General features: G+C 40.9%; 1 protein-coding gene across 5 annotated transcripts in view; it reads left to right on the top strand.

Moving 5' to 3' along the window:
• DIAPH1 (diaphanous related formin 1) overlaps positions 1 to 24,984 on the top strand; it is a 104,052-nt gene that overhangs the window by 40,567 nt on the left and 38,501 nt on the right. For 3 of the 5 annotated variants that reach the window (XM_043578292.1, XM_043578461.1, XM_043578626.1), the window contains 4 exons: positions 808 to 987; positions 1,949 to 2,692; positions 3,578 to 3,692; positions 4,186 to 4,194. In XM_043578292.1, the coding sequence (XP_043434227.1) occupies positions 808 to 987; positions 1,949 to 2,692; positions 3,578 to 3,692; positions 4,186 to 4,194 (1,048 nt within the window). The remainder of the gene's footprint in view (positions 1 to 807; positions 988 to 1,948; positions 2,693 to 3,577; positions 3,693 to 4,185; positions 4,195 to 24,984) is intronic. The other 2 variants (XM_043578382.1, XM_043578537.1) reach the window with 1 other exon arrangement.

The raw sequence follows: 24,984 nt of genomic DNA, 5'->3' as shown, positions 1-24,984 counted from the left end.
ACTCTATACATTATGCTGTGCTCACCACAAAGTGTAGCTACCATCTGTCATTATGCAACACTATTACAATGCTATTGACCATATTCTCTCTTCTGTGCCTTTCGTCCCTGTGGCTTATTCATTCCATAACTGGAAGCCTGTACCTCCCAATTGCTGTCATCCATTTTGCCTACCCCCCACCCCCTTTGCATCTGGCAAACACCTGTTTGTTCTCTGTATTTATGGGTTTGTTTCTGCTTTTTTTGTTTGTTGATCTGTTTTCTTGTTTTTTTGGTTTTTTTTTATTCCACACGTAAGCGAAATCATACAGTATTTGTCTTAGGTTGTTTTTGTTTGTTTTTGTAATTCCCCAAATTAGATAGACTGTGGAAATGATCCCTGGTTTCCCCCTTCTTTAACCTTGATTTTTTTTTTTTTAATTTTAATTTTTTTTTTTCAACGTTTATTTATTTTTGGGACAGAGAGGGACAGAGGATGAACAGGGGAAGGGCAGAGAGAGAGGGAGACACAGAATCGGATACAGGCTCCAGGCTCTGAGCCATCAGCCCAGAGCCTGACGCGGGGCTCGAACTCACGGACCGCAAGATCGTGACCTGGCTGAAGTCGGACGCTTAACCGACTGCGCCACCCAGGCACCCCTAACCTTGATTTTAAGGTCAAAATCATGGTGGTCTTTTTTCCCAGGCATTCCCTGGGAAAGTGAGCTCTCTAAAAGCATTGGGACAAAATAGTGAATTTGGGGGAATAACGCTGTGCTTCTTGCTGGAATGGAGAGCTTACAAAGAGCCTAATTCCTTTCTCCTTTAGCTCGACTCAGAGTTAACAGCACGACATGAGCTACAGGTAGAAATGAAAAAGATGGAAAGTGACTTTGAGCAGAAGCTCCAGGATCTTCAGGGAGAAAAGGATGCCTTGGATTCTGAAAAGCAGCAGATAGCCACAAAGAAACAGGACTTGGAAGCAGAGGTGTCTCAACTCACAGGGGAGGTAATGCCTGAGCGGGGGAGGCAGAGTGACCTCTGAGCCATCAGCAGCCTCATGATAGGCCTGTCTGCAGCAGGAGTCAGACACCTTATTCCTCGGGAGGGTTCAGCTATTAATAGGTAATCTAGTTAGATAGTGCATGTTTTAAAAATCATTTACTGTTTTTTGTTTTATTTTGAGGTAATACATAAGATAGAAAATTTGGAAAATACAGACAACGTAGAGAATAAAAGGAGTCACAGTACTACCCAGAATTAAAACTAAAGGTCTTCTAAGACATTCAGGAGTAAAATCCAAATTACCTCTTCACATATTTGCCAATTTTCTCTTATTTTAGCTATTTCTGGACAGATTTATCCCCATACTCTCTTTGCAGTTATAAGTATTTATTTTTTTAATGTTTGTTTATTTTTGAGAGAGAGAGAGTGTGCACCTGTGCTAGCGGGGAAGAGGCAGAGGGGGAGGGAGACACAGAATCCAAAGCAGGCTCCAGGCTCTGAGCTGTCAGCACAGAGCCTGACGCAGGGCTCGAACTTGGGAACTGTGAGATCATGACCTGAGCTGAAGTCAGATGCATTAAGTGACCGAGCCACCCAGGCACCCCTGAAGTTACAAACACTTAAATATGGTATCTGATAAGTTGATCACTTACATGGTTTTATCACTAGAATATTTGATTTGCTTGAACTTTGTATTTTCTAATTAAAGGGAGAATTTAACATAGAGGTTGAAGTTGCCTTTTTAATGCAAAGCATGCTAAACTAAGAACATGAAGACCTGAATTCTAGTTTGTGTCCCTAAATATCTGTGACTTTAGGTATGACTTGAGGAGTTTGTCTGATTACTTTCAGTGTCTGTGTGTGTAAAAATGAGAACTTTGGATTAAGTAATTTTGTAGGTCCCTTCCAACCCCAGTAGTCCCTGAGTGAAGGGAGGAGTACTTCCATTGTTGTTGTTCCTCTAGGTTGCCAAGCTTTCTAAGGAACTGGAAGATGCCAAGAAAGAAATGGCTTCTCTCTCCGCTGCCGCTGCCGTTACTGCTGTAGCCCTTCCTAGCAGTGCTCCTGTCCCCCCCACCCCTCCTTTACCTGGTGACTCTGGCCCTGTTACTCCACCCCCAGCCCCTCCTTTACCGGGGGTGGTTAGCATACCCCCACCAGCTCCTCTTCCTGGAGGTGGTACCATTCCTCCTCCACCACCTCCCCCTCCTTTGCCTGGGGGTGTTTGTATCCCCCCACCCCCACCTTTGCCTGGAAGTACTGTTGATATCCCCCCACCCCCTCCTTTGCCTGGGGGTGCTGGCATCCCTGTACCCCCTCCTTTGCCTGGGGGTGCTGGCATCCCCCCACCCCCTCCTTTGCCTGGGAGTGCTAGTATCCCTATACCTCCTCCTTTGCCTGGGGGCACTGGTATCCCCCCACCCCCTCCCTTGCCTGGGGGTACTGGCATCCCCCCACCCCCTCCTCCCTTACCTGGAGGAGTAGGAATGCCCCCTCCTCCTCCCCCTCTTCCTGGTGGTCCTGGAATCCCTCCACCCCCTCCATTTCCTGGAGGTCCTGGAATCCCTCCGCCTCCACCTGGAATGGGTATGCCTCCACCTCCCCCTTTTGGATTTGGAGTTCCTGCAGCCCCAGTTCTGCCATTTGGATTAACCCCAAAGAAGCTTTATAAGCCAGAAGTGCAGCTCCGAAGGCCAAACTGGTCCAAGGTGAGAATTTCTGTCCATTTTTTTCATTAGTAGATATTAAGAAACCACTTCACTTTCCTACTTTGTGCCCAGGTGGTCTTCCCTTTCTTACGACTAACATCTGTCTTCAGGTTCCATTCACGCTTCTGCTTATTCAGCACATGTTAGGCGTCTTCTGTATGGCAGACATCACTTCGGAGAGTTCTTGGAGCCCTATTCTCTGCTACAAACCCTAAACATATCTTTAAGTTAATGTTTTTGGTCTTTTTTCTGAGGTTATGAGTGCCATGGTAACAAACAGTTTGGTAATAGTCATTTCACCAGTTTGCGAGCTGCTGACAGTAGTGCTGATCTGGAAAGTTGTGGCTTTTGGATACATCCTGATACCTCTCTCTGCCATCAGTGAGTTACAGAGGACATGTTTGCATGGCACAGTATTTCCTCCACTGTGCATTTGAGGCCCCTGTGATTTCTGCATTAGCCTTCTGCTTAAAGAAACCAAGTTAAAAGAGCCTAGTGATACAACATAAACTAATAAACTCATAAACTAATTTGTCATAGTTAAATTGTTTTTTTCCGTTTGTCATAGTTAATAGCTAAATTTTTGGGAAAAATATAATGTACAGCAAGGGAAGATGTGAAATCCTCAATACTTCTAAAACTAGAGGACTTGAGGTTAGGAGGAAGATAAGTAGCATAACTGAATCTAGTTCTTGAATAATCAACAAAAAACAAACTGGAAGCACTGTCTCCTGATCCTACCATGAAGAGTGCGGCTCCTCTGTGTCTTGGATTAGTCTGTTTTGCTGAGAACCACTACCCACGTCTTCTGCATGTTAATCCATTTTCCAGGTTGGAAAGTACAGAGCTCAGCTTAATAACTCAACACTCTGCCTTTATCCACAGTTTGTTGTTGAAGACCTGTCCCAGGACTGCTTCTGGACAAAAGTGAAGGAGGACCGTTTTGAGAACAATGAACTTTTCGCCAAACTTACTCTTACCTTTTCTGCCCAGACCAAGAGTGAGTACCTTCCTCTTTCATGCCCAGGGCCAGGATAGGACTTGGAGTGTCCTTTAAGTGGGTTTTCCATTCTTTTCCTGTCCCTGGGTGAGGGTTGAAGAGAGGTGGTTTTTCCTGTTAGGAAGGAATTAAGATATTTTTGTATTCTGGGGATGCTGAGGTTGAGAAAGAAAACTGTTGCATTTTGGTATTTTTCCCCCCAGTTTGTTTTGTATATGGGTATTTTATATCAGTATAACTTGTTGCGGATATGAGATTAAGGTGACAAGAAGCTCAGTCTAGGCCCCTGTTAATAATACCCTTGAACGGATTCTGACACTGTCTTTAAGGTGCCATCCTAGACCTACACTCATAAAGGGTTGGGTGGAGTTTTGAATAGCTTAGGTGATTGAGTGACGTCTATAGTAACAGAGCCATGTGTGATTCTTTTTTTTTTTTTTTCCCTTCCATTTCTTTTCAATATTTGATGTTTTCATGGCCATTTTCCCTCCAGCTTCAAAAGGTAAGAATACAGAAGAGCCTTTTAATTGAGTATCTTGAACATTAGAGCGAGATGAAGCAGATGTAAAGCGATTTCTCTTAAGAAGACTGAGAGATCGGGGATTGATATCTCTACTGCAGGTTTTGTTTTTTTTTTTTTTTTTTAATTAATAGTCCAGAAGGCTCAGTACCTGTGATGTTAACTGACAGGGTAGAAAGTTATTTTAAGTCCAGGCTGCCACACCTGAAGTACTAATACTGTTACCTTACATTTCTGTTGTGTTTTGTAGTCTTCTACCTGCTTTAACATGTGTTACTTCTTGGATCTGCAAAGAAGCCTTAAGAGATAAGCAGGATGTGTATTATCTCCATTCTGTAGCATGTTTGGAGTGAGTAGGTACCTTGCCCAAGGTTAGATGACCAGATCTAGGGATCTTGTCTTCTGGTCCATGGTTTTTTTTTGGTATAAATTCTTGCTTCTTCACCTTTGTATCTTCCCCTTTGTTCTAGAAGAACTGATCTTTTTGCCCTCTTCTTTCTTCACTTCCTAATTTTTGTGGTTTTGTGCTGCCTTATGATGGGGCACTTGTAGTTATTTCCCCTGAAGAATTCAGTATTTGAATTTAATGACAATTATAGCCCACTAATTTTGTATTTCTATCTGAAAGCTTTTTTATTTACTTAGGGGTATATTATGACCCTAGTGATGGAAACTAAGTGCAACTTTTGAGCATTTCCCCATCTTCTCTCTGCCCTCCTCCTGCCCCTTTATTTTATTCCTTAAGTGATCTGAGGGGACCAAGCTGCACTTTCTTATAAGGAGCCTAACATTGCTAGGTGTCTTTGGTGGTCCCTAGATATGTGCATGTATCTGAGAGTGTGAGATCGCTGTGCTCAGACTTGACATGTTGCCCTGTCACTCAGGGCAAAGTGGCCTTGTATTCCAGAAGAGCTGTCATCTTCTGAACTAAAGCCCAGCACAGTGGATTACTTTCACCCTCTTAGTGAAAAATACCATGACAATGACAACTTACCCTACTCTAGTATATCACCAAAGACTAGTTGACAGAGAAACTCAAAATCAAATGATTTCCTAATTTGTAAGGTCACAGAATCTAGCCCTTTGTTGGCTCTGGCCTAAGTTGCTTTCTTGCAGCTGTGCTCTGAGTGCCACTGTGCATGCATACTGGCTGGACCCCTTTCCTCCTGCCTTGGTCACATCCTACTTCTGTACACTCATATTACTGTTGATGAGAGTGGGATTTTCTGCAGTTTAATGGTTTTCCTTGGCATTTTATTCCCCCTGTGAATTGATAGATGGTATGTTAAAAATACCCAAGCCAGACTTTATCTTTTGTCATTTTCAGCACTGTAACCAAACTTTTTAACGATCCTTCAGTTCTCAGGTTCTGCCCTCGAAACGACATTCTTTTCATTTAAGTTTCTAACTTTCTACCAGCCTTGGTTCTTTTTTAAATTTTCTTTAGTTTGGTTTAATGGACTATTGATTTTTGTGTAGTAATAATCCTCACTAGTAGATTGCTGAGTGCACAAGCAGGGGAGAGGCAGAGAGAGAGAATCTCACTCAGGCTCCATGCCCAGCACAGAGCCGGACACGGGACTCAATCTCACGACCTTGACATCATGACGTGAGCCGAAATCAAGAATTAGACACTTAACTGATTGACAGGCACCCCTTTAGCTAGTCTTTAAATATCTTTAGTTTCAGTTACCATTTGCAGCTGTTAAATTGGCACACTGTCTTAATGTCCCTGTCTTTTCATTAGGAAACACTTGAGGGTGTGTTCTGAAAACTACAAAATCATGAGTTTTCCAGACATTCTAAATCTTAATGATTTAAAGAAATTCCTGAGGGAGGTTTTATTTTCTCTGTCAAATATAATCCTAAGTACTTACTGTTTACCCAACTCTAAGTTACTTATAGCACTCAGATGCACCAGGACATTCCTGCTGCTTGTTGCCCATGGTACATCTATGTTTTCATTCATTTCCCCCCAAAAAAGAAATGCCTCCCTATTTTAAAAATAATTTTTTCTTTGGATTTTTAATGTTTTACTGACTTTAATGTCTGATATTTATTTTTTTCTTCTCTGTTTGCCTGCTTTTTTCCCCTTTGAGTTAGTCTGTGAATCTCTGGTGATACAAGAGGTATTTGAATATTGGGACTTATTTAACATGTCTCTTGGGAACAGAATAGTTGATTTAATGCCATTGCTGCAGGGGTCTCAGGTAGCAGGCAGAAGTACTGCATAGGGACCCCATCCCATGTATAACTCCCACTGTGATCAGGGCTAATTTGCCCTTGGCTTTCCTGATGCAGTTTTGAACTTCCTTCTCTTGGTGCTTCAGGTTGGCAAACTCCATGCATATTGTTCCCAAGTAGCCCCTTGATCACAACATACCTGAAAAAAAACACTTGAGTAAAAAAAGACTTTGAGGATCTTAGTTAAAGTTTATGTCAGGTAAGGAAATTCAGGCTTTAGCAGCTTCAGAGGTAGGCCTCTAAAGGGCCAGGTCTCCTGATTATAAAAGCAAGGTTTCTTTTGTTTCTGATGTTTTAAACATGTCCATGTAAATTTTCAGAATATCTTCATCCTTAATCCTTTTTGTCAGGTAGGTAACCAGTTTCAGTTTCATAGTCTTAATATTGATGATGTAATTAAACAATAGATAAATACTCATTAGCACTCTGTAAATATTCTGTCTTTCAGATAAAGAATTAGAGACCTAATTTGAATAACTTTTACAAGTCTATATAGTAAGTGCCAAAGCCAGGATTCTCACTCTTGAGTGTCTGATTCCAAAGTCCTTGCTCTGGCCCTCTGCGTTCCAGAAGTGTATATCCCTCCCCTAAATGTTTCCAGAAGCTTAGCTCCAGACAAAAGATGAAAGAAGTAGTTTTGCAACTACTTCATTCATTCAGGCACTTCACTTCTGTCCTTGAATTGGCAGTGACTCTTAGTATAAAAAAGAAATAACAGATTAGGGAAAGTAGGAAAGTAGGTGAAATACTGGATATTTAGGGTTGAAGAAGAAGAGACATGTTTTGATTCTAGTATATTCACTTGTAGCAATGAATCCAGTTGGAGAACTAAGACCTGCTTCTCTATTACAATAAAAGTTCTGCTTAGATGATTTCAGCCTAGTAGTTGCCAGACTTGATGAGGAAGTTATTTGGACAGTGGGTGTTCATAATATTGCATTATTTCCTTTCTCATTTGCTAAACACAAGTCTCCGTTACTTGTTAGACATAGCTGTATCCCCCTTTTATTTTACTGATCCCTAAAGCCTCTTGTATACCTACTCCAGGAATGAACCTTAAAGAAAACGCCTACCTCACTCTTTACATCTCCCTCCTTAGTCACAGGTCTCCAGCCACTTCTTCATTACGGTTCAGGAAGATGTGGGCCTTTTTAAGTAAGAGCCCAGAGAGAGGAGCCAGTCCTCAAATGTATACTACAAGTTCTCTTGATCATTTTTCTCTCTTAACGATTAGTCTCTTGTTTCTGAACTCTTGACTTTCTATAAATCACAAATTTCCTCAGGTGATTTATTCCTTGCCAGGGAATATTATGAATTCAGATTTGATAGGCAGTGCTATAAAAACTTCTAGCCCTTTTTAGTTTCTCACTCCTCTTACGGTGATCAGCAAGGAGTCTTTTATCATGGTCTCTTTCTTGACTCTGCCTTTTGAATTCCTTGGGAACACGTTCATTAGTTAAATTTTAATTTTTTTCATCTTTTCCTAAGGAGCATTTTCATCACCGTGGTGACCTCAGGTCATTATTTGTATGTATGAGATAAAAGTAGTTTTTCATTCAGCTTTCCTTCTAACTCTTACTCTCTTTTGTTAATGACTTGATCCCATGAAAAATTCTGTCCTTGGAATGGTGTAAGAAGTGATAACTGATGTGCTAGGTAACAGTGACATTTTCCTTTTTAGGTTTATTCCTTCCATCCAAAAATGTTCTGGGCTTTTAAGATCCACAAGCTAACCTCCATTAGTGGTGTGCATTGGACAGACAATATGTAGGTTAAACCCTCTCCCTGTTAAAAAGTATGAGGGGCCTTGTGGCAACTTTGGGCATCATCAGAACAGCTCTCCAAGTGGTTATCAGCAGTAATTTAGAAAGAACTCTGCCTAAAAGTAAGATCTTGACCAGGAGCTGCAAATTTCATACACAGTAACAGTATTTTCATTAGGATTTGACTGTGTGCATCAAGATCCCAGTGTTTGTGCTGTTGTCCCACAGGTCAGAACTGTTGGCAACAATCCTCTGTTGCTCTCCCAGAACTTGTTTGATTCAGGCTTCAAGTGTAGCCAGTGGTGGGGAAGCAATCCCTTCTTTCCCCAGAGGTCAAAGGGTCTTTCCTTTTCCCTGTGATCCTCTTCTGTCCACTAGGGGGCACTCTTTCAGTTGGATTTTTATCAGGAAATGTCCAAGTGAATCTTTACAGTTTCTGCAACTTTAACCCCTAGAAACAAGATTTTGTAAGAGCTCAGCATGCTCCACTCTATTCATTGAATGTCTTGGCAGAAAGATGTCTGTTCCATCAGTTCATTACTGCTCTCAAGTGTATAGGATTAAGACTCCAAGGGCTATTCAAGTGAATATTTGTTGGGATTATTGTCTTTTAATTACTAATTTTCTTGGGTTCTAAGTAGGATCAGTCTATGAGTTAGTGCAAAGTACTTGGGAAGTTCCATAATATCAGAGGGCACTTCCTCATCATCTAAAAAACCTGAATCTCCTATCACCTGGGGTAATGAGGAGCCCTGAACATTTGGGTTGTCCTCTGCCCATCATCAGGGGTATAAAAAAAGAACCTAACCATCCCTTTCACATACTCCTCTCTCCTCTCAACCTTTCCATCACCATTTGCCTTGAATTCACTGGATCTAATATTATGCTATTTATCTTGGTGTGTATTACTATAGGTCGTCCTCACATCCCATACTCGAATCCCCTTAAGGGTCTATGTATCTCCTATTCAGTCTCCTCCTCTGATCCTACCTGAGCACCTGAAACCCATTCACTGTGCCCTCTGGAATTCTTGGTCCAATACAAGCAAAGTCTCCGATAACATCAACTTAACCTTGTTGGTCTAATAGAAACCTGGCTTTCCCTCAACACTGCTTTCCTTCTTGTGTTTCTCCTGTGATGGGTTTTTTTTTTTTTTTTTTCACATAAATCTCATCTTAATGGACCTGGACCCAGAGATGGTATAGATGTCCTCTTTGTTGTTTTTGCCACTTTAAGATCATACCACCTTTCTCTTGGCTAAAAACCCATAATTTTGAATATCATGACATCAAATTACATCACCCAGTTCCTTTCTTAGTGCCAATGATCTACTAACATCCCAAGTTACTCCTCTCTCAGCCAGGTTAGCAATTTGCAGTACTCCAGTACCACTTCCACCTTAATTCTTTGCAATTTCTGTATGAAAGGGTCATGATCCTGCCAGTATTTTGGCTTCCCACTTCCTTGAATTCTTCTTTTGCAGTGATCTTGTCCTCTACCTCATCCATTCCCTCCTACAGTCATCACCAAAACTGCAGTCCCTCCACAGTCTTAATTTCATGCCACGCATGTTCTATGTTTTTACTTCTCTCTCTAGTATCCTGACCGCCACCCCCTGGGACTTCCAGTCCATTTGTCCTACCACCTTTCACTGTCTTTCTGTTCCTCGATGACTTCACTCTCCTCCTCAACTAAAATTCCATGGTTCGTCATCATAATTATCACTCTCTTGGATGTTTTCCCCTTCTGTTACCTCTCTCTGATTTTATCATAGTTGATTGGCAAAAACCACAGTCTCTCCTTGCCCTGTACAGGTAGCTGTGCTGATGAAAGTGGCTGGAGAAAAGCAAACATTTGGTCCTCTATGATAGACTTTTCAAGTTTTCAGGACAGCAGATGCTCTTACTTTTTCTCCTACCTCACTGGCTGTTCTTTCTTCTGGGTCTCCTCCGCTCAGTTTGCAGTGTTGCTTAGCCCTTGATCCTGCCAAGCAATTGGATATTAAACATTTCGAGTACCTTCAACTTCCTATTCTTCTAAATGATAATTTCACACTTTTTCTCTTCTCAAAGACCCAATATCTCCCTCATTCTCAGTCCTCCTACTTCACTGAGAATACTGAAGCCATCAGAAAACATGCTTCTGTAGACTTCTGCCATTATTATACCCACTCTCTGTGTCTTCCTCTCTCTTACCATGGTCTGTCTGAAGCCACTTCCTGTACTATTATGATATCTTCATTTCAGCAAATACATAGAATACACTAAAAATATTTTTTAAAAAAAGTCTTCTCCCTGCCTGGAGTGACCATGGTTAACATACCTTTCAGCTGTATGTGTTATTCTAATAAATAAAAGGGTGAAATCCTTTTCAGGTGGGAAAATGTGGGAAATTTTCCAATAGAATCTTAATCTTAACTGGAACTTTAAGGGACAGGGGCGTTAAAAGATAAAATTACAGGGGCACCTGGGTGGCTCAGTCAGTTGAGCGTCCGACTTCAGCTTAGCTCATGATCTCACAGTTTGTGAGTTCGAGCCCTGCATCAGGCTCTGTGCTGACAGCTTACAGCCTGGAGCCTGCTTCAAATTCTCTGTCTCCCTCTTTCCGCTCCTCCCCTGCTCATGCTCTGTGTGTCTCACTCTCCTTCAAAAATAAATAAAAATATTAAATTTTTTTTTAAAAAAGTAAAATTACAGAAATGTGAGGGTATACACATATTTTTAATCTAATCTGTGGGATTCCATGTGGTAGATACCGTTGTGCATTTTGCTGAACATTTCTCAGCATCTCTTGATACCATTACATACAGATGTATTCCCATTATTTCTAGTGAATAATTGTACTTTGTCACATGAATAAATCTAAACTTTATACACTTGATCTCTTACTGAGAAGTTACCAGCCTTTTATACTATAAGCAGTGCTACAAGAAGAATAATTTTATATTTATCTCTGTATATTTGCATTTCTGCAGTATATTCTTAAAGTTTCTATGTCCATATTGCTAAGTATAGGATAGTACCAATTTATCCTACCATCAAAAATCAGGAATTACTTATTGTAGTCTGTGATAGGGGAATGTGGTACCTTGTTTTAATCAGACTACTAAGGAGATTGCACCAGCGATATTCCTTCATACCTCTTTCCTCATCTATAAAATGAGACAGATTAACCAAAAGATACTCTCAACTTGAAACTTCTGGGTTTTGTTATTCTGGTTTTTTTCCCTTTCTTTTTGCTTGCATAAGTTGTCTTTGGTGTTATCATCTCAAACTCTTTTGTTTTGACTGTTTGCTAAAAAATTCTCCTGTTGTTTTGTTTTGAGTTTCATTCATTTTCCCTGCACTGAGATCAGGCATTAGAAATTGCTGCTTGCTTTCAATTAGTGTTTGGGGGTATGGAACTAAACTAGTGTAAAACTGTGAAAGGTTTCATGAAGACTGCTGGTTTACTTTCCACGGAAGACTTACTGGTGGAGATTTAAGGGAGGGTGTTATCAGATAAAGATAATTAAACTTTAATTCCTTCTAAACTAGAGGAATTTGATATATCTGAAGAGTGCTCTTTCTCCTTTTCGCCACCAGATGGCACATGGATCTCTTCTGTTTTAGTTGTGTCATTGTTACGTCTGCGAGTGATGCAGTCACGTTAGAGAGAGACAGCCTCTGTGATTTTCAAATACAAACTGTGTGTTATGCTGCCCTCTATCTGTCAGGAAATACATTTGGAGGACTGATCAGTAAAAGACAGGAAGCTGTAACTTGCCTTTTACAAAAGGATCTTATCCTCTTGCAGCTAGTATCTTTATAGGAGCAACACTGGTGGTTTTTGGAGGGCACAGATGCTGGAGCATGTTTGTTTGGTTTTTTTAGTCTGATAACTTCATGAAATCATAGCCTTCCTTTTAGAAGGCTTAAAGAAAAAATTGTTTTTTACCAGCTTGACAGTTCATTCTATACATATTTATAACTCCATGATAAAAATATTCCCAATCCTGTCTCTGTCTCTGCTGAATAGTTCCTTCAAGCATATAATGGAACTCCCCGCTGATAATATACTCCTAACTTCCCAGAGATAGTATACTGAATAAATTTCCCTCAGGGAATTCCCCTGGTCTGTCTTGGATAGAATTTGCTGGTACAGAAAAGTTTTCACTGTCAACCCTTTTCTATCACTGTTAACTCCTAATTACCCCCAAGATAATTCCATTTTTAGAGCCTCTTTCTAGCTATTCAAACTTTAGTGTGTGCCTGTATTACTGTTCTTGACATGCATAGACTGAAACTATATCTTTTAAACCCAAGGTACCATCCAGCATTATCTGCAGATTTCAATTGTGTATCTTTCAGAGTAGGTATTATCCTTGTTTTTATGGAGATCATACAAGATAAGTTAGCAGGCAGTATGACATTTTCTATTGATTCCTGACATTTTAGAGGCTCTAATTCAGGGGCACTTGTTTTTACAAAATTTTTTCTTGCCATCTTCTGGCCAGGTCTCGTTAGGTATCTTTGAAGGATATTTTGAAGAAGTTCTCTGGAGTCTGTGTAGCTAGGAACCACTGAGAGACTGATGATGAGGATGGAGGATATGTGTGGCAGGCAGATGTTGGGAAATCCCTCCAGTTGTACAACAAAGATGAAGTTGTGTAAGACCAGGAAGTCCAGATCGTGATGAAGGGGCTACACTCGGGCAGACAGCTCTTGCTCTTGTTTGGTTATTCCTTCACCATGGAGACCTGGAGTTGGTAGAGATCAGGGATGTGTTTAGGAAGAAGAATGGGACCTCCAGGAAATGTCAGGAGCAGAGCTGGGCTTTAGGATAAGCAGGAGAGTGATCCAGTGCTTTTAGGCTGCTACATGCTGGGGCCCAAAGCAGCTGCCTTACGGGAACAGCCCTGTTCTCAACATCCCTTACATGCTTTGGGAATTGTCAGATGTGAACTTACTCTTTTGCTAATAAGGGACCAATCTCCCTGTAAACATGAAATTATAGACCAGTTTTCAGGGAGTACTAATGATACCTCCACCACAGGATGTTTCCTCTGGGGCTTTCCTGCTTCTACGTTATCTGGTTTTCTGCATAAGTAATCTAGGTAGTTGAGAAGTCAACATGGTATGAAGAAGTCTCATAACCACCCTAGTGTTCATCCATTCCATCCTCCCCCTCCCTACCCTTAGAGGTCATCATTTTTATTAGTTTCTTGATTATACTTTCATTGTGTTTAAAAATGCAGTTATAAGCAAAAACTGATAGATTCTTATCCTCCATCCCCTTACCAAAAGGTAACATACTACCTTTATTGTTCTGTACTTCCTATATCGTGGAGAGTTTTCATGTCAGTACATAGATATCTTTGTCATTAAAAGAAATCTAATTTTCAACAAGCATGCATTGCTTTTCTAATGAACACGAGAATAAAAATATGGTAGTGAAGTAATCTGTCCTTTTTTTTGAAACAGCTGCGACAATTTAATCTGACTGCATCTTGAGTGTGTGGATGTGTCCTCTTGTTCTCCCTGCAAACTCTGTTATGTAATAAATAATTGAACACACCAATTTATAAATGTAGGACACCTCATACTGAAGCCTTCCGGCCATTGTGGTGTGAAGGAAAGAGTTTTGAAAAGTTCTTCTGTGGGCCCTTCCAGACTCTAGCTACTTCTGGAGCATTATATTCTCAAGCAGGAGCAGAGCTTTGTATCACTAGCATAGGGATGCTACTTCATAGGAGGGATGTGGTCTTCAAAGGAAAGGGATGGCCTGCCTCATTTATTCCTTCCTTCTTAGTTTTTGTTCTGGAAAGAATAGTTCTAGAACTTACTACCCTGTAACTGTTTTGTTTAAGAATTCCGGCACATCATTGGGGCGCCTGTGTGGCTCAGTCGGTTAAGCGTCTGACTTTGGCTCAGGTCATGATCTCATGGTTCGTGGGTTCAAGCCCCTCATGGGGCTCTGCTGACAGCTCGGAGCCTGGAGCCTGCTTAGGAATCTGTGTCCCCCTCTCTGTCCCTCTCTTCCTCCCCTGCTCGCACTCTGTCTCTCTCTCTCAAAAATAAAGATTAAAAAAATTAAAAAAAAAAAAAAAGAATTCCGGCACATTGCTTTCAGAGCAACTTGGAAGAACACTCATGATATGGTGTTAGGCAGGAAAAGCAGGAAACCATTATGTACAACCATTATTGCAATTTTGTTTTACAGAAAAAAATGCAGAAGTAGAAGATTGGAAGAGAATATACCAGAATACTATGACAGAATTTGTTAGGGTGCTAGATTTCTTTTCCTACTGATTTCTCTATAATGTGGTCATCTGACTTTTTAAATGGGAAGAACAAAAGGGTTAAGAAGAAAGTTTGCCAGTGGCCATGATGCTGAAAAGGGGGTTTTTAGAAGTACTTTACCTAAGAAATTAGTGTTTACAAAGCAGAATGCTAATATCCAGTTCTACACAGCAGGTAAAAGCATCTTATTTCACTCCCCATAGTAATCCTAGCCTGCTTGTCTTTGAAAAATCAGATTCTAATTTAAAAAGCTATTTGTTCCAGCAGCTTTGAGTGAGGGAACTCCGTTTATACAACAGCAGGGCATTGGAAACCCCATGTTTGCAAGATGGGATGGAACTTTTCCTCCTTTCTGATCCTGTATTAATTCCAACTCTGTTCTTACAGTCTGTGATTCTTTCTTTTGTTATCTGTTAGTTTGGGAGATAAGGTGAGTGTGTGTTTAAATTTCCTCGTGGCAAGAAAAACTGCTAAATCCTTTGAATAATGACCCCCTTTTCCTGTTCTGCTTGCATTTTTCTTTTCAACCACGGGGTGTGCGCAGTTGAGCTATTTTGGCTCCGGTTCCAAATTGTGATGTCAGAGACTAGGGATTGGAGGAGAGTATCAGGTGACTTTCAGTAACAGTGATGACGGTTCTGCCCTCATCCCCACCCCTTCAACCCCCCTCCCCTCGCTTTCCACACCCTTTCCTGACTTCCACCTTAGGAACAAAGAAGGGAAAAAAATAGCAGTGTGACGAAAACCAGCTGCTGCCTTTGCAGACTCAGGCTGGGGGCTGGGTATTTACTCCTTGTGTTCTCTTTGTTAGGCACTTACTCTATTACTTCTCCTCCCAGGACCCTGACTAAAATGTAGAGTGTTTCTAGGATCCTTTGTTACCGAAAACAGCTTAGAAATGTGCAGTTTACTCAGGATTTAGGAGAGGTACAGCAGAGATTAAAACTGCTCCAAGAATCTAGAAAATAATGGAGGTATTTTGCTTTCTTAAACTGATTCAAGACTACCATTTGATATCAGATGCGGTGAATGATAGGAGCACATTATCTGTTACTTCCAATTCTTGGAACAGTGCTGCCTAGTAGGTGTTATCTTCATTTTATAACTGAGAAATGGGAAGTACAGAATTAATACGTCCTTTGTTTATTAAGATCTTACAGCAAGTAAATAGCAAGCCAGAATTTGACTCCAGATCTGTTAGGTTCAGAATCTAAGATTTAGTGGAAGGGAGTACCAAGAAGGCAGGTGTGTTCAGAGATGCCTGCTTCCAGAGACTGTCGTGGCACTGGGTGAGCGCTCTTTGCTTTTCACCAGTGACCAGTCCTGATTTCTTTAACAAATAAATCTCCAGGGGAAAAAAATGAGATGAGGAGAACATAGAAGCTAAAAGAGAATTTAAAAATATGTCAGCCAGTTAAAATGTGTGGCTCTTATTTATAGCCTGATTGATTTCTTTTAAGAAAGACAAAAACTTTATACCTAGTGCCGTATATTGATGCCTTTTCTCCTGTCCTCTAGCCTTACTGTCTCTTGTCTCTCCTTCCAGGCCCCGAAGCTCATGTCTCTTCCTTAGCACTCCCATGTTGAGTCACCTTCCTGGGTGTGCTGGGAAAGTATCTGTGAGAAATTCAGTGACTTCTTGTCTGAGAGATCAAATGTTTTGAGAAGTGCCCAGATTTCTGATAGGGCTTTTTTGCCACCCTTTCAGACTTTGATTTGCTCCCTTCTTCCTAACTCTTAGCACTTCAGCTCTGTACGTTTGGAATTCAGTCCTGCTTTGTTCTTCTCCTTCAGGTTTATGCATTTTACCAGTTTGTCCCATCTTGCCTTAAAGCTTGCATATCCACTGTGGTTTGGTTATGTGGGATTTAGCAGATGGGTATTTGTTTTGCCGGGAGAGGTCAGTGATAGGAATCTGGTTTTCCCTCCTATGGTGTATTCCTATGAGGGGCTTCAAGGTGCTGAATTTTCCACTCATGTATATTACATCCATGGGGAATATGAAGTAGACATCCTGCACATGGGCAGCTTCTTACATTAGCACATGGAAGGGCCCTCTTGTTCTGTCCTTTCCTCAGAATCAGAGAACTTAGGTAGAGCTTGATAGACACAGCTTATTGTACACTGGGTGGACTTGGTGATTCTTAGCTATGTTGCCCTCAACGGAGTTTGTTGCTGTGTGTACTACCTACAGATCTTACTAAGTGTTCAGATCTTTTAGATAAGCTAGGGAGATCTAGGACTCTTCTCCAAAGGCCCTATTTTATCAGAGAGAGAACTATAATGGTACCGGAGTCCACTTTTTCTAACTTCCTATTGTGATTCTGTGCTCACACGTATGTCCTGCCATTATCTCACTTCATGGACATTGGATTGGCTCACATATTTGTGCCACCTCATTTAAGTGAGTGCATGCTATTGGTGACTTGGATTCACAGATTTCTCAGCATGTTCCACATTTTCTACCTTTCTCCTGTGTTCTCTTTTAGTCATAAAGTACTTGGGTTACTTAAGGGAAATGCAGCCTAAGATCAATGGAGGGTGTTCCCTGTAGAATAGGGACAAACGACGCAGGTTCATCTTGGGCAGAGCGAGTAGAGTCTGGTCCTGAGTCAGTGAGTGAGCCCGAAGGTTAGGTGGAGTTGCTTTATAGCTCAGGCTGAATCTTTCAGCCCTGCACATGTAACTGGCTTTAGAGCCAGCTGTGTTCTCAACAGAATTTTCCCAGAGTCCTTTTTCCTACCTCACTTACTCACTCACACCTGCAATTCTTAAGAACTTAGCTTCTAGGATGTCAGGCAACTCCCTCCTCTTCCATTTCCTGTTTGTGGTCTTCACCGAGAGAAGCCTGCCACAGGAATTCCTGGGGAAGTGATGGCTACAACTGTGAGACTCTGGGCGCCATTAGCTCATTCCTGCAGTTAGGGAATACTGTGTTACGTAGGAACTCCCTTCCGCTCTGGGGGCCCTTAGAAACTGTTACTGCTCAGAACTCAGCAGTCATTAGGACTCCGGCCGCTGACTTTGTGCCTTGACTCTTATCTGTCTTCACAGACTGGAAATTATGTTCCTTCATGCCTCAGTCTGCTTCAGTTTTCGAATTCAACATAAGAATCAATATTTATGACAAAATTAGCTTGGATGAATTCTTTTAACATATGCAATAATAGGGAAGAAAGAAAAATGGGGTACTTCTCTTGGGCAGCAGGGGGTGCCCTTTCCCTTTGCTTTATTGCCTGGCACTCCCTACTGCATTCAGCCATTTTAGACAGATTGTTTTTGCTCCTAGCTAACTCCATTTTGTGTTTGTGACGCAGGAAAAAAAGAATTGGGCAAGGGAGGAGCCCCGCTGGGGGAGGAGTGAGACAGGCTGAGACGCAGCCACTGACCCCTTTACTCAGCACTTGCTCACCAGGGACTTACCTTGCTGCAGGCTGCCTGCATCCCCAGCCACAGATGGAGCATATCCTTGCCCTCTAAACAGAGAACACGGTGGTGTCTGGCTACTGGATACCTAACAGTGACAGGGTGCTGAGATAGCAGGCGTGGCATCCTCTCTCCCTCTTCAAGGATCTGAGCCTGAGTTTAGGTAGTTTTTTCTTACAGAGATCTTGAGGCTTATTTTCTCAACTATAGGATCAGCTAAGAAAAGGTACCCTTTTCACTCACTTTTCTGAGATCAGATGCCCTAATGACTCCAGGGAAGCAAATCTGACTTAAAAACAGCATTTATATTATAAAAGGTAAAAAGCACACACGTGTATACATAACACATATATGCATACACACATACATATGTGAAGAGAAGAGTATGAATACCTATGTATCCCCATCACCCAATTTAAAAACTCCTAGCTCATCTTGTTTCAGCTACCTGCATCAGCCTTTCCCTTGCCATACCAGTAATTTAAACCGTATCCTAATTAGTTCTATCATTTAAGCTTTAGGTAAGTAGTTCAGAATTTATATCAAAAAATGAGGACTTTTTTTAAAAAGAAATATATAACCATTATCACATCTAAAAAAGTTATTTAATATCATCAGGTATCTACTGTTTCTCAAGTTATCTTCTGGATTTTTTTTTTTTATAGTTTATTAATCTGAATCACAGCCAGATACAGTCCCTGCATACAATTGGTTGATATCTCTATAGATTCCCCCTCCAGCCTATGTAGTTTCTCTCTTATTTGTTTTGTTTTGCAATTTGTTTGTAGGTTTAATTTCTTAGGAAAGAGGGAGGAAGCCTCAGGTTGGGACTGGGAAAATACAGAGCCAGACTTGTCTTCATAGAGCACAGCTTCCCATCTTGACAATTTCCCCAAGACGTGACAGGAGAGGAAATGAAGGGGAAGTGCTCTACAACATCATAGAAAGGGCTGGAATATCTTATTGAGGTGGCTTGTTTTTCTCCGACATGATAGCCTGTTACCCAAAGTCTTTAGAGAAGTTTGCAGACTGCTGTCAACAGAGTGGACCCTGCTCTTTCCTAGGAATTAAAGGAGCACTTTTGAGCTTTGGGACACTGGATTAATCTGCTGTGTGATAGCTGTATCCCTAGGGTGATTTCGCAGGCTCCGCTTTATCTCCCAACCACTTTCCTTTTTCTTCATTGGCAGCCTTTCTCCCTGACCAGACCTAATGAGTTAGCAGTACTTCCTAGACTGTCTCACAGAAAGAAAAATTATATGTTGTGTTGGGGATGGGCACATGTGAAAATTCTTTCATGGCTTCAGCACTATAACCTCCCCACTCTGGCCCATGACCTTTTTGAAGGTTATCTTTTGAGTCTGATTTAGATGTAGATGATGAAGTGAAAGCTTTTGCTTGATGCTCTTTCTCTCCCTTCCGAAATAGGTCAGTGACTGACAGACAGCAGCTGCTGCAGGCAGTCTGTTCCCTTGCTCTGGGAGAGAGCATAGGGCATAGAAGGGAAGTTGCTGGGTCTGACTTCTTGGCAAGGCTGGCAGGACACTTGTCAAGTCTGGTCCTTCGAGACGAGGTTGGCTGTGTGCCTAGTTCGGAAGCTGTGGTTGCCATTAGCAAAAGTGCTTAGATCTGCTAAAGAGGTCAGGGTTGCAGCAGCTAGAGTCATGGACACTGGCACCGACGTGCTTTTCTACCTAAGAGTTGGCTGAGTGAAAAGGGTCTCTTTTCTGCTCTTGTCAGTGGAGGGGCACAGTCATTTTCAGATAAGATTCTCCTCCTTCCCTCTGTGCTGAGGAGCTGTATATACTCACTTATGGTTTTGTCCCATGTGAATTTCATACGATTCTACAAACTGAAGTTACTCGGCTCTTGATGTCATTTTTAGTGTGAAACACGGTATGAGAACTTTGTTCTGGGCTTTCCATCCTTGCTTGGGCAAAAATGGGAGGTGGAACCCAAGCATTGTAAGGTTATATGTTGAGTGCTGTAGTATTTGTATACCATTCCTACAGCAGGGCTGGGAAGGCTACTAATGGGAGTTACCCGATAATTGCTACATTTTGATTTTTTTACCTTTTTAGAAAAATTTTTTTTAATTTATGTTTTTATTTTATTTTTGAGAGAGAGAGAGAGAGAGAGAGAGAGAGTGTGTGTGTGTGTGTGTGTGTGTGTGTGTGTGTGTGTGTGTGTATGAGCAGGGGAGGAGCAGAGAGAGGGGGAGACACAGAATCCAAAGCAGGCTCCAGGCTCCGAGCTATCAGCACAGAGCCCGACGTGGGGCTTGAACCCATAAACTGTGAGATCATGACCCAAGCTGAAGTCAGACACTCAACCAACTGAGCCCCCCAGGCACCCCTTTATTTTTTTATTTAAGTAATCTCTGTGCCCAACACGAGGCTCAAACTCCTGACCTCAATATTAGGAGTCACATGCTCTACTGACTGAGCCAGCCAGGTGCCCCTTGAATCTTTATCTTTACTGCTGGTTGTCAGTGGATCTCCCCCAACCTTCCTACCCAGTGTCAGAGCTGAACCAGGGCCAGCTGTCTAAGGATATGGAAATGTTATAGGTGGCATCCAGACTCATTCCCATCTTACCTTTCTCACAGTTCCCGGGTGGGTGACACTTTTAAAAACTTACACGTTAGATAATGTAACTATATTAACTCATCAGACTATTTTAGTTTTGTCCGTGTTGGCTTGTAGTCTTGGTCTATACTGTATATATAGCATTTATGTTGTTGTAATCAGAGGGGTGTGTATCAGTTATTTCTTCATTTTCTTTGAAGTGTACAAAGCATAGGTGTACAGGTCAGTGGATTTTCACAAAGTTAAAAATGCAATTTATATCCATGTAGTGAACACCTGGATCAAAAAACAGATTATTACTAAGACCTGGAAATTCCTTTTACCTCCTTCTGGTTATAGCTGATCCCTAGTCCTCCCACCCTGGCCCAGAGTAAGTGTTATTCTGACTTCAAAGATTTCTCTTACCTGGCTCCTTACCCACAGTATATTTTCTGGTTTGCTCACTCCTACAATACACATTAAGTACCTCCAGAACTGCTAACTCATACCACTTTGCAGTGCACATCTACTAACCAGAGTCCAAATTTCTTTAGGCCAAGATTGTTTGCTTCCTTTTATTAGATAATTCTCAAATCCATCCATTTCTATCTCCAGCCCCACCATGACTAGACCATGCCTTCATTTCTTATGTGAAATAGTAAAACCTCATGTCTTTAAAGGTTTTGATCAGTCTCATTGACAATCATTTTGTGTTGTATAGTAATACTTTAAATACTGACTTTTGCCTCTTTTCCTTAATTCAGAAATGAAAGATTTTATTTTTTGCCTTTCTGCTAGGAAAGTGAGGGTATTGATACAAGTACAGAAGGCTACATCAAGCAGATGTACAGTTTAGGGAATTATTATAAGGTGAATACCCTTGTAAACACCATATGTATGGAGATACAGACTTTCCAGGGGACCCCTAGGAACCTCCGTGTTCCCCTTCCCTCCTAAGAGAAACCATTATCCTGTCTGGTGTGATAATCATTTTCTTTTTTATCACCTGAGTTTATATTTCTAAATACTGTAGTTTAGTTTTTTTTTTTTTTAACTTTGTTTTCTTAATGCTTTTGAGACAGACACAGACTGCCAGTGGGGAGGGTCAGAGAGAGAGAGAGAGGGAGACACAGAATCTGAAGCGGGCTCCAGGCCCTGAGCTCTCAGCACAGAGCCTGACGCAAGGCTCAAACCCATGAACCATGAGATCATGACCTGAGCCGAAGTTGGACGCTTATCCAACTGAGCCACCCAGGTGTCCCTGTTTTGCCTGTGTTTAAAAAATTTTTTTTCTATGTTTATTTGTTTTTGAGAGAGTGCGCGCGCACGCGTGCACACAGGGGAGGAGCATAGAGACAGAGTGACGCAAAACTTGAAGCAGGCTGCAGGGTCTGAACTGTCAGCACAGAGCCTGATGCGGGGCTCCAACCCACGAACTATAAAATCATGACCTGAGCTGAAGTCAGATGCCCAACAGACCAAGCCACCCAGGCACCCCCTACCTGTGTTTTTAAATGTCTTTGCCTCTCTTAATTTCTCCTTTTTTTAAATTTTTCTTGCAATTCATTTGTTGTGAGAACTATATTATTTGTCCTGCGGAGTTTCCCATAATAATGGATTTTGTGATTTTATTCCCATAGTGTAGTTTGTATGTTTCTGTCCCCTATATTTGCTGTAATTTGGTAAATGGATCTAGAAGTGTAATCAGAATCAGGCTCCATTTGTCTTTTGCCAAGACCTCTTTATAATAGATGTTAGGTTCCTCTTCAGACAGCATATAATGTCTGGTCATCCCTTCTATGATGTCAACAGCCGTCAGTTCTCAGTACATAGATTTGTTAGTTCATGAATGTTGCAAATGATCATATTTCAAACAAAAGGTCATCTATTCTAGATATCACTCCTTTGTCACTTAGGTGTATCACAAGCATCTTCTCTGACTCTGCAGCCTGTCTTTTCGCTTTGGTGTCTTGATGAATAGTTCTTCATGTAAAGTGCTTAGATGTATCAGTCTTTTTCCTTATGGCTAATGCATATTGTGTCTTGTGTAAGAAATCCTTTAGTCATTCTAGTTTTGCCTTTGTTTGACATTGAGCTTTTTAATATGTAATTGATTTGCCTATGGATGCAAATTTTTTTTTTTTCACGTGGACACTTAATTCCAAGTCTCATCTATTGGGAAGTGTGTCCTTTTCCCAGTCATCTCAAATGCCCAGTCTGTTGTATCAAGTGCTGTTCTATGTATGGGTCTGTATTTTGGACTATACTGTTCAGTATTTTGTCTATCCTGATGCCAATACCACATGATCTTGGTTATTACAGCTTTATAGTATATGTCTATACAACCTATCTTCGGCTGCTTTGCCAAAAATGTCCTACCTTTGGCCCCTTGTATTTACATACAAATTTTAGAAACAGCTTATCAACTTAAAGATTTTTTATTCTGCTGAGTCTATAAGTGAATATGGGATGAATTGACATCTTAACATTATCAATTCTTTTTTTTAAAAATTTTTATTTATTTATTTTGAGAGAGGGAGATAGCGTGTATGCACACAGGCAGGGGAGAGGCAGGGAGAGGGAGAGAGAATCTCAAGCAGACTCAACACTGTCAGCACAGGGCCCAATGCAGGGCTTGATCTCATGGGCCATGAGATCATGACCTGAGCCAAGAACAAGAGTCGGATGCTTAACAGACTAAGCCACCCAGGCACCACAACAGTATCAAGTCTTTTAATATATGAATCTGTAAATTTGTATTCACTTACATATTTTTAATGTTTTTCATTAACATTATATACTTTATCCATAGAGCTCTTGTATGGTTTTTATTAAATTTTTTTAGGTACTTCATTTTTTAATGATTTTTTTTATTACCATTTAATTTATTTCTTTAATTTACATCAAAGTTAGCATATAGTGCTAGTGATTTCAGGAGTAGATGCCTTAATGCCCCTTACCCATTTAGCCCATCCCCCCTCCCACAACCCCTCCATTACCCTGTTTGTTCTCCATATTTAAGAGTCTTTTATGTTTCATCCCCCTCCCTGTTTTTATATTATTTTTGCTTCCCTTCCCTTAGGTTCATCTGTTTAGTATCTTAAAGTCCTTATATGAGTGAAGTCATATGATATTTGTCTTTCTCTGACTAATTTCACCTAGCATAATACCCTCTAGTTCCATCCACGTTGTTGCAAATGGCAAGATTTCATTCTTTTTGATTGCCAAGTAATATTCCATTGTATATATATATATACCACATCTTCTTTATCCATTCATCCATCGATGGACATTTGGGCTCTTTCCATACTTCAGCTCTTGTGGATAGTGCTGCTATAAACATTGGGGTGCTTGTGTCCCTTCGAAACAGCATACCTGTATCCCTTGGATAAATACCTAATAGTGCAATTGCTGGATTGTAGGGTAGTTCTGTTTTTAACTTTTTGAAGAACTCCATACTGTTTTCCAGAGTGGCTGTACCAGTTTGCATTCCCACTAGCATTGCAAAAGAGATCCTCTTTCTCCGCATCCTCGCCAACATGTTGTTGCCTGAGTTGTTAATGTTAGCTATTCTGACAAGTGTGAGGTGGTATCTCATTTGTGGTTTTGATTTGTATTTTCTGATGGTGAGTGATGTTCAGCATTTTTTCATGTGTCAGTTGGCCATCTGGATGTCTTCTTTGGAGAAGCGTCTATTCATGTCTTTTGCCCATTTCTGCACTGGATTATTTCTTGTGTGTTGGCTTCGGTAAGTTCTTTATAGATTTTGGATAGTAACCCTTTATGTGATAATGTCGTTTGCAAATATCTTCTCCCATTCCATCGGTTGTCTTTTAGTTTTGCTGATCGTTTCTTTCCTTCTCTGTACAGAAGCTTTTTATTTTGACGAGGTCCCAACAGTTCATTTTTGCTTTTGTTTCCCTTGCCTATGGAGACGTGTAAAAAGTTGCTGCAGCCAAGTCAAAAAGGTTTTTGCCTGCTTTATCCTCAAGGATTTTGATGGTTTTCTGTCTTACATTTAGGTCTTTCATCCATTTTGAGTTTATTTTTGTGTATGGTGTAAGAAAGTGGCCAAGGTTCACTTTTCTGCATGTTGCTGTCCAGTTTTCCCAGCACCATTTGCTGAAAACACTGTCTTTATTCCATTGGATATTCTTTCCTGCTTTATCAAAGATTAGTTGGCCATATGTTTCCACAAACATTTCTGGGTTCTCTATTCTGTTCCATTGATCTGAGTGTCTGTCTTTGTGCCAGTACCATACTGTCTTGATGATTACAGCCTTGTAATACAGCTTGAAGTCTGGTTTAGTGATATTTTTAATTCATTTTTTTGCTTGCTCAAAATGTATAGATTCTTTTAGATTTTTTATATTAACAATTACCATTTTCAAATGAGAGTGTTACTTGTTTCCAATCCTTAGAATTTTTGTTTCTTTTTTTAAAAATTCAGAGCACATGTGAGTGGGGGAGGGGGCAAAGAGAGACAGAGAG

The sequence above is a fragment of the Prionailurus bengalensis genome, chromosome A1 (genome assembly GCF_016509475.1).
Source record: "Prionailurus bengalensis isolate Pbe53 chromosome A1, Fcat_Pben_1.1_paternal_pri, whole genome shotgun sequence".
NCBI classification, from domain to species: domain Eukaryota; kingdom Metazoa; phylum Chordata; class Mammalia; order Carnivora; family Felidae; genus Prionailurus; species Prionailurus bengalensis.
This window is presented reverse-complemented; position numbering and strand designations above follow the sequence as displayed.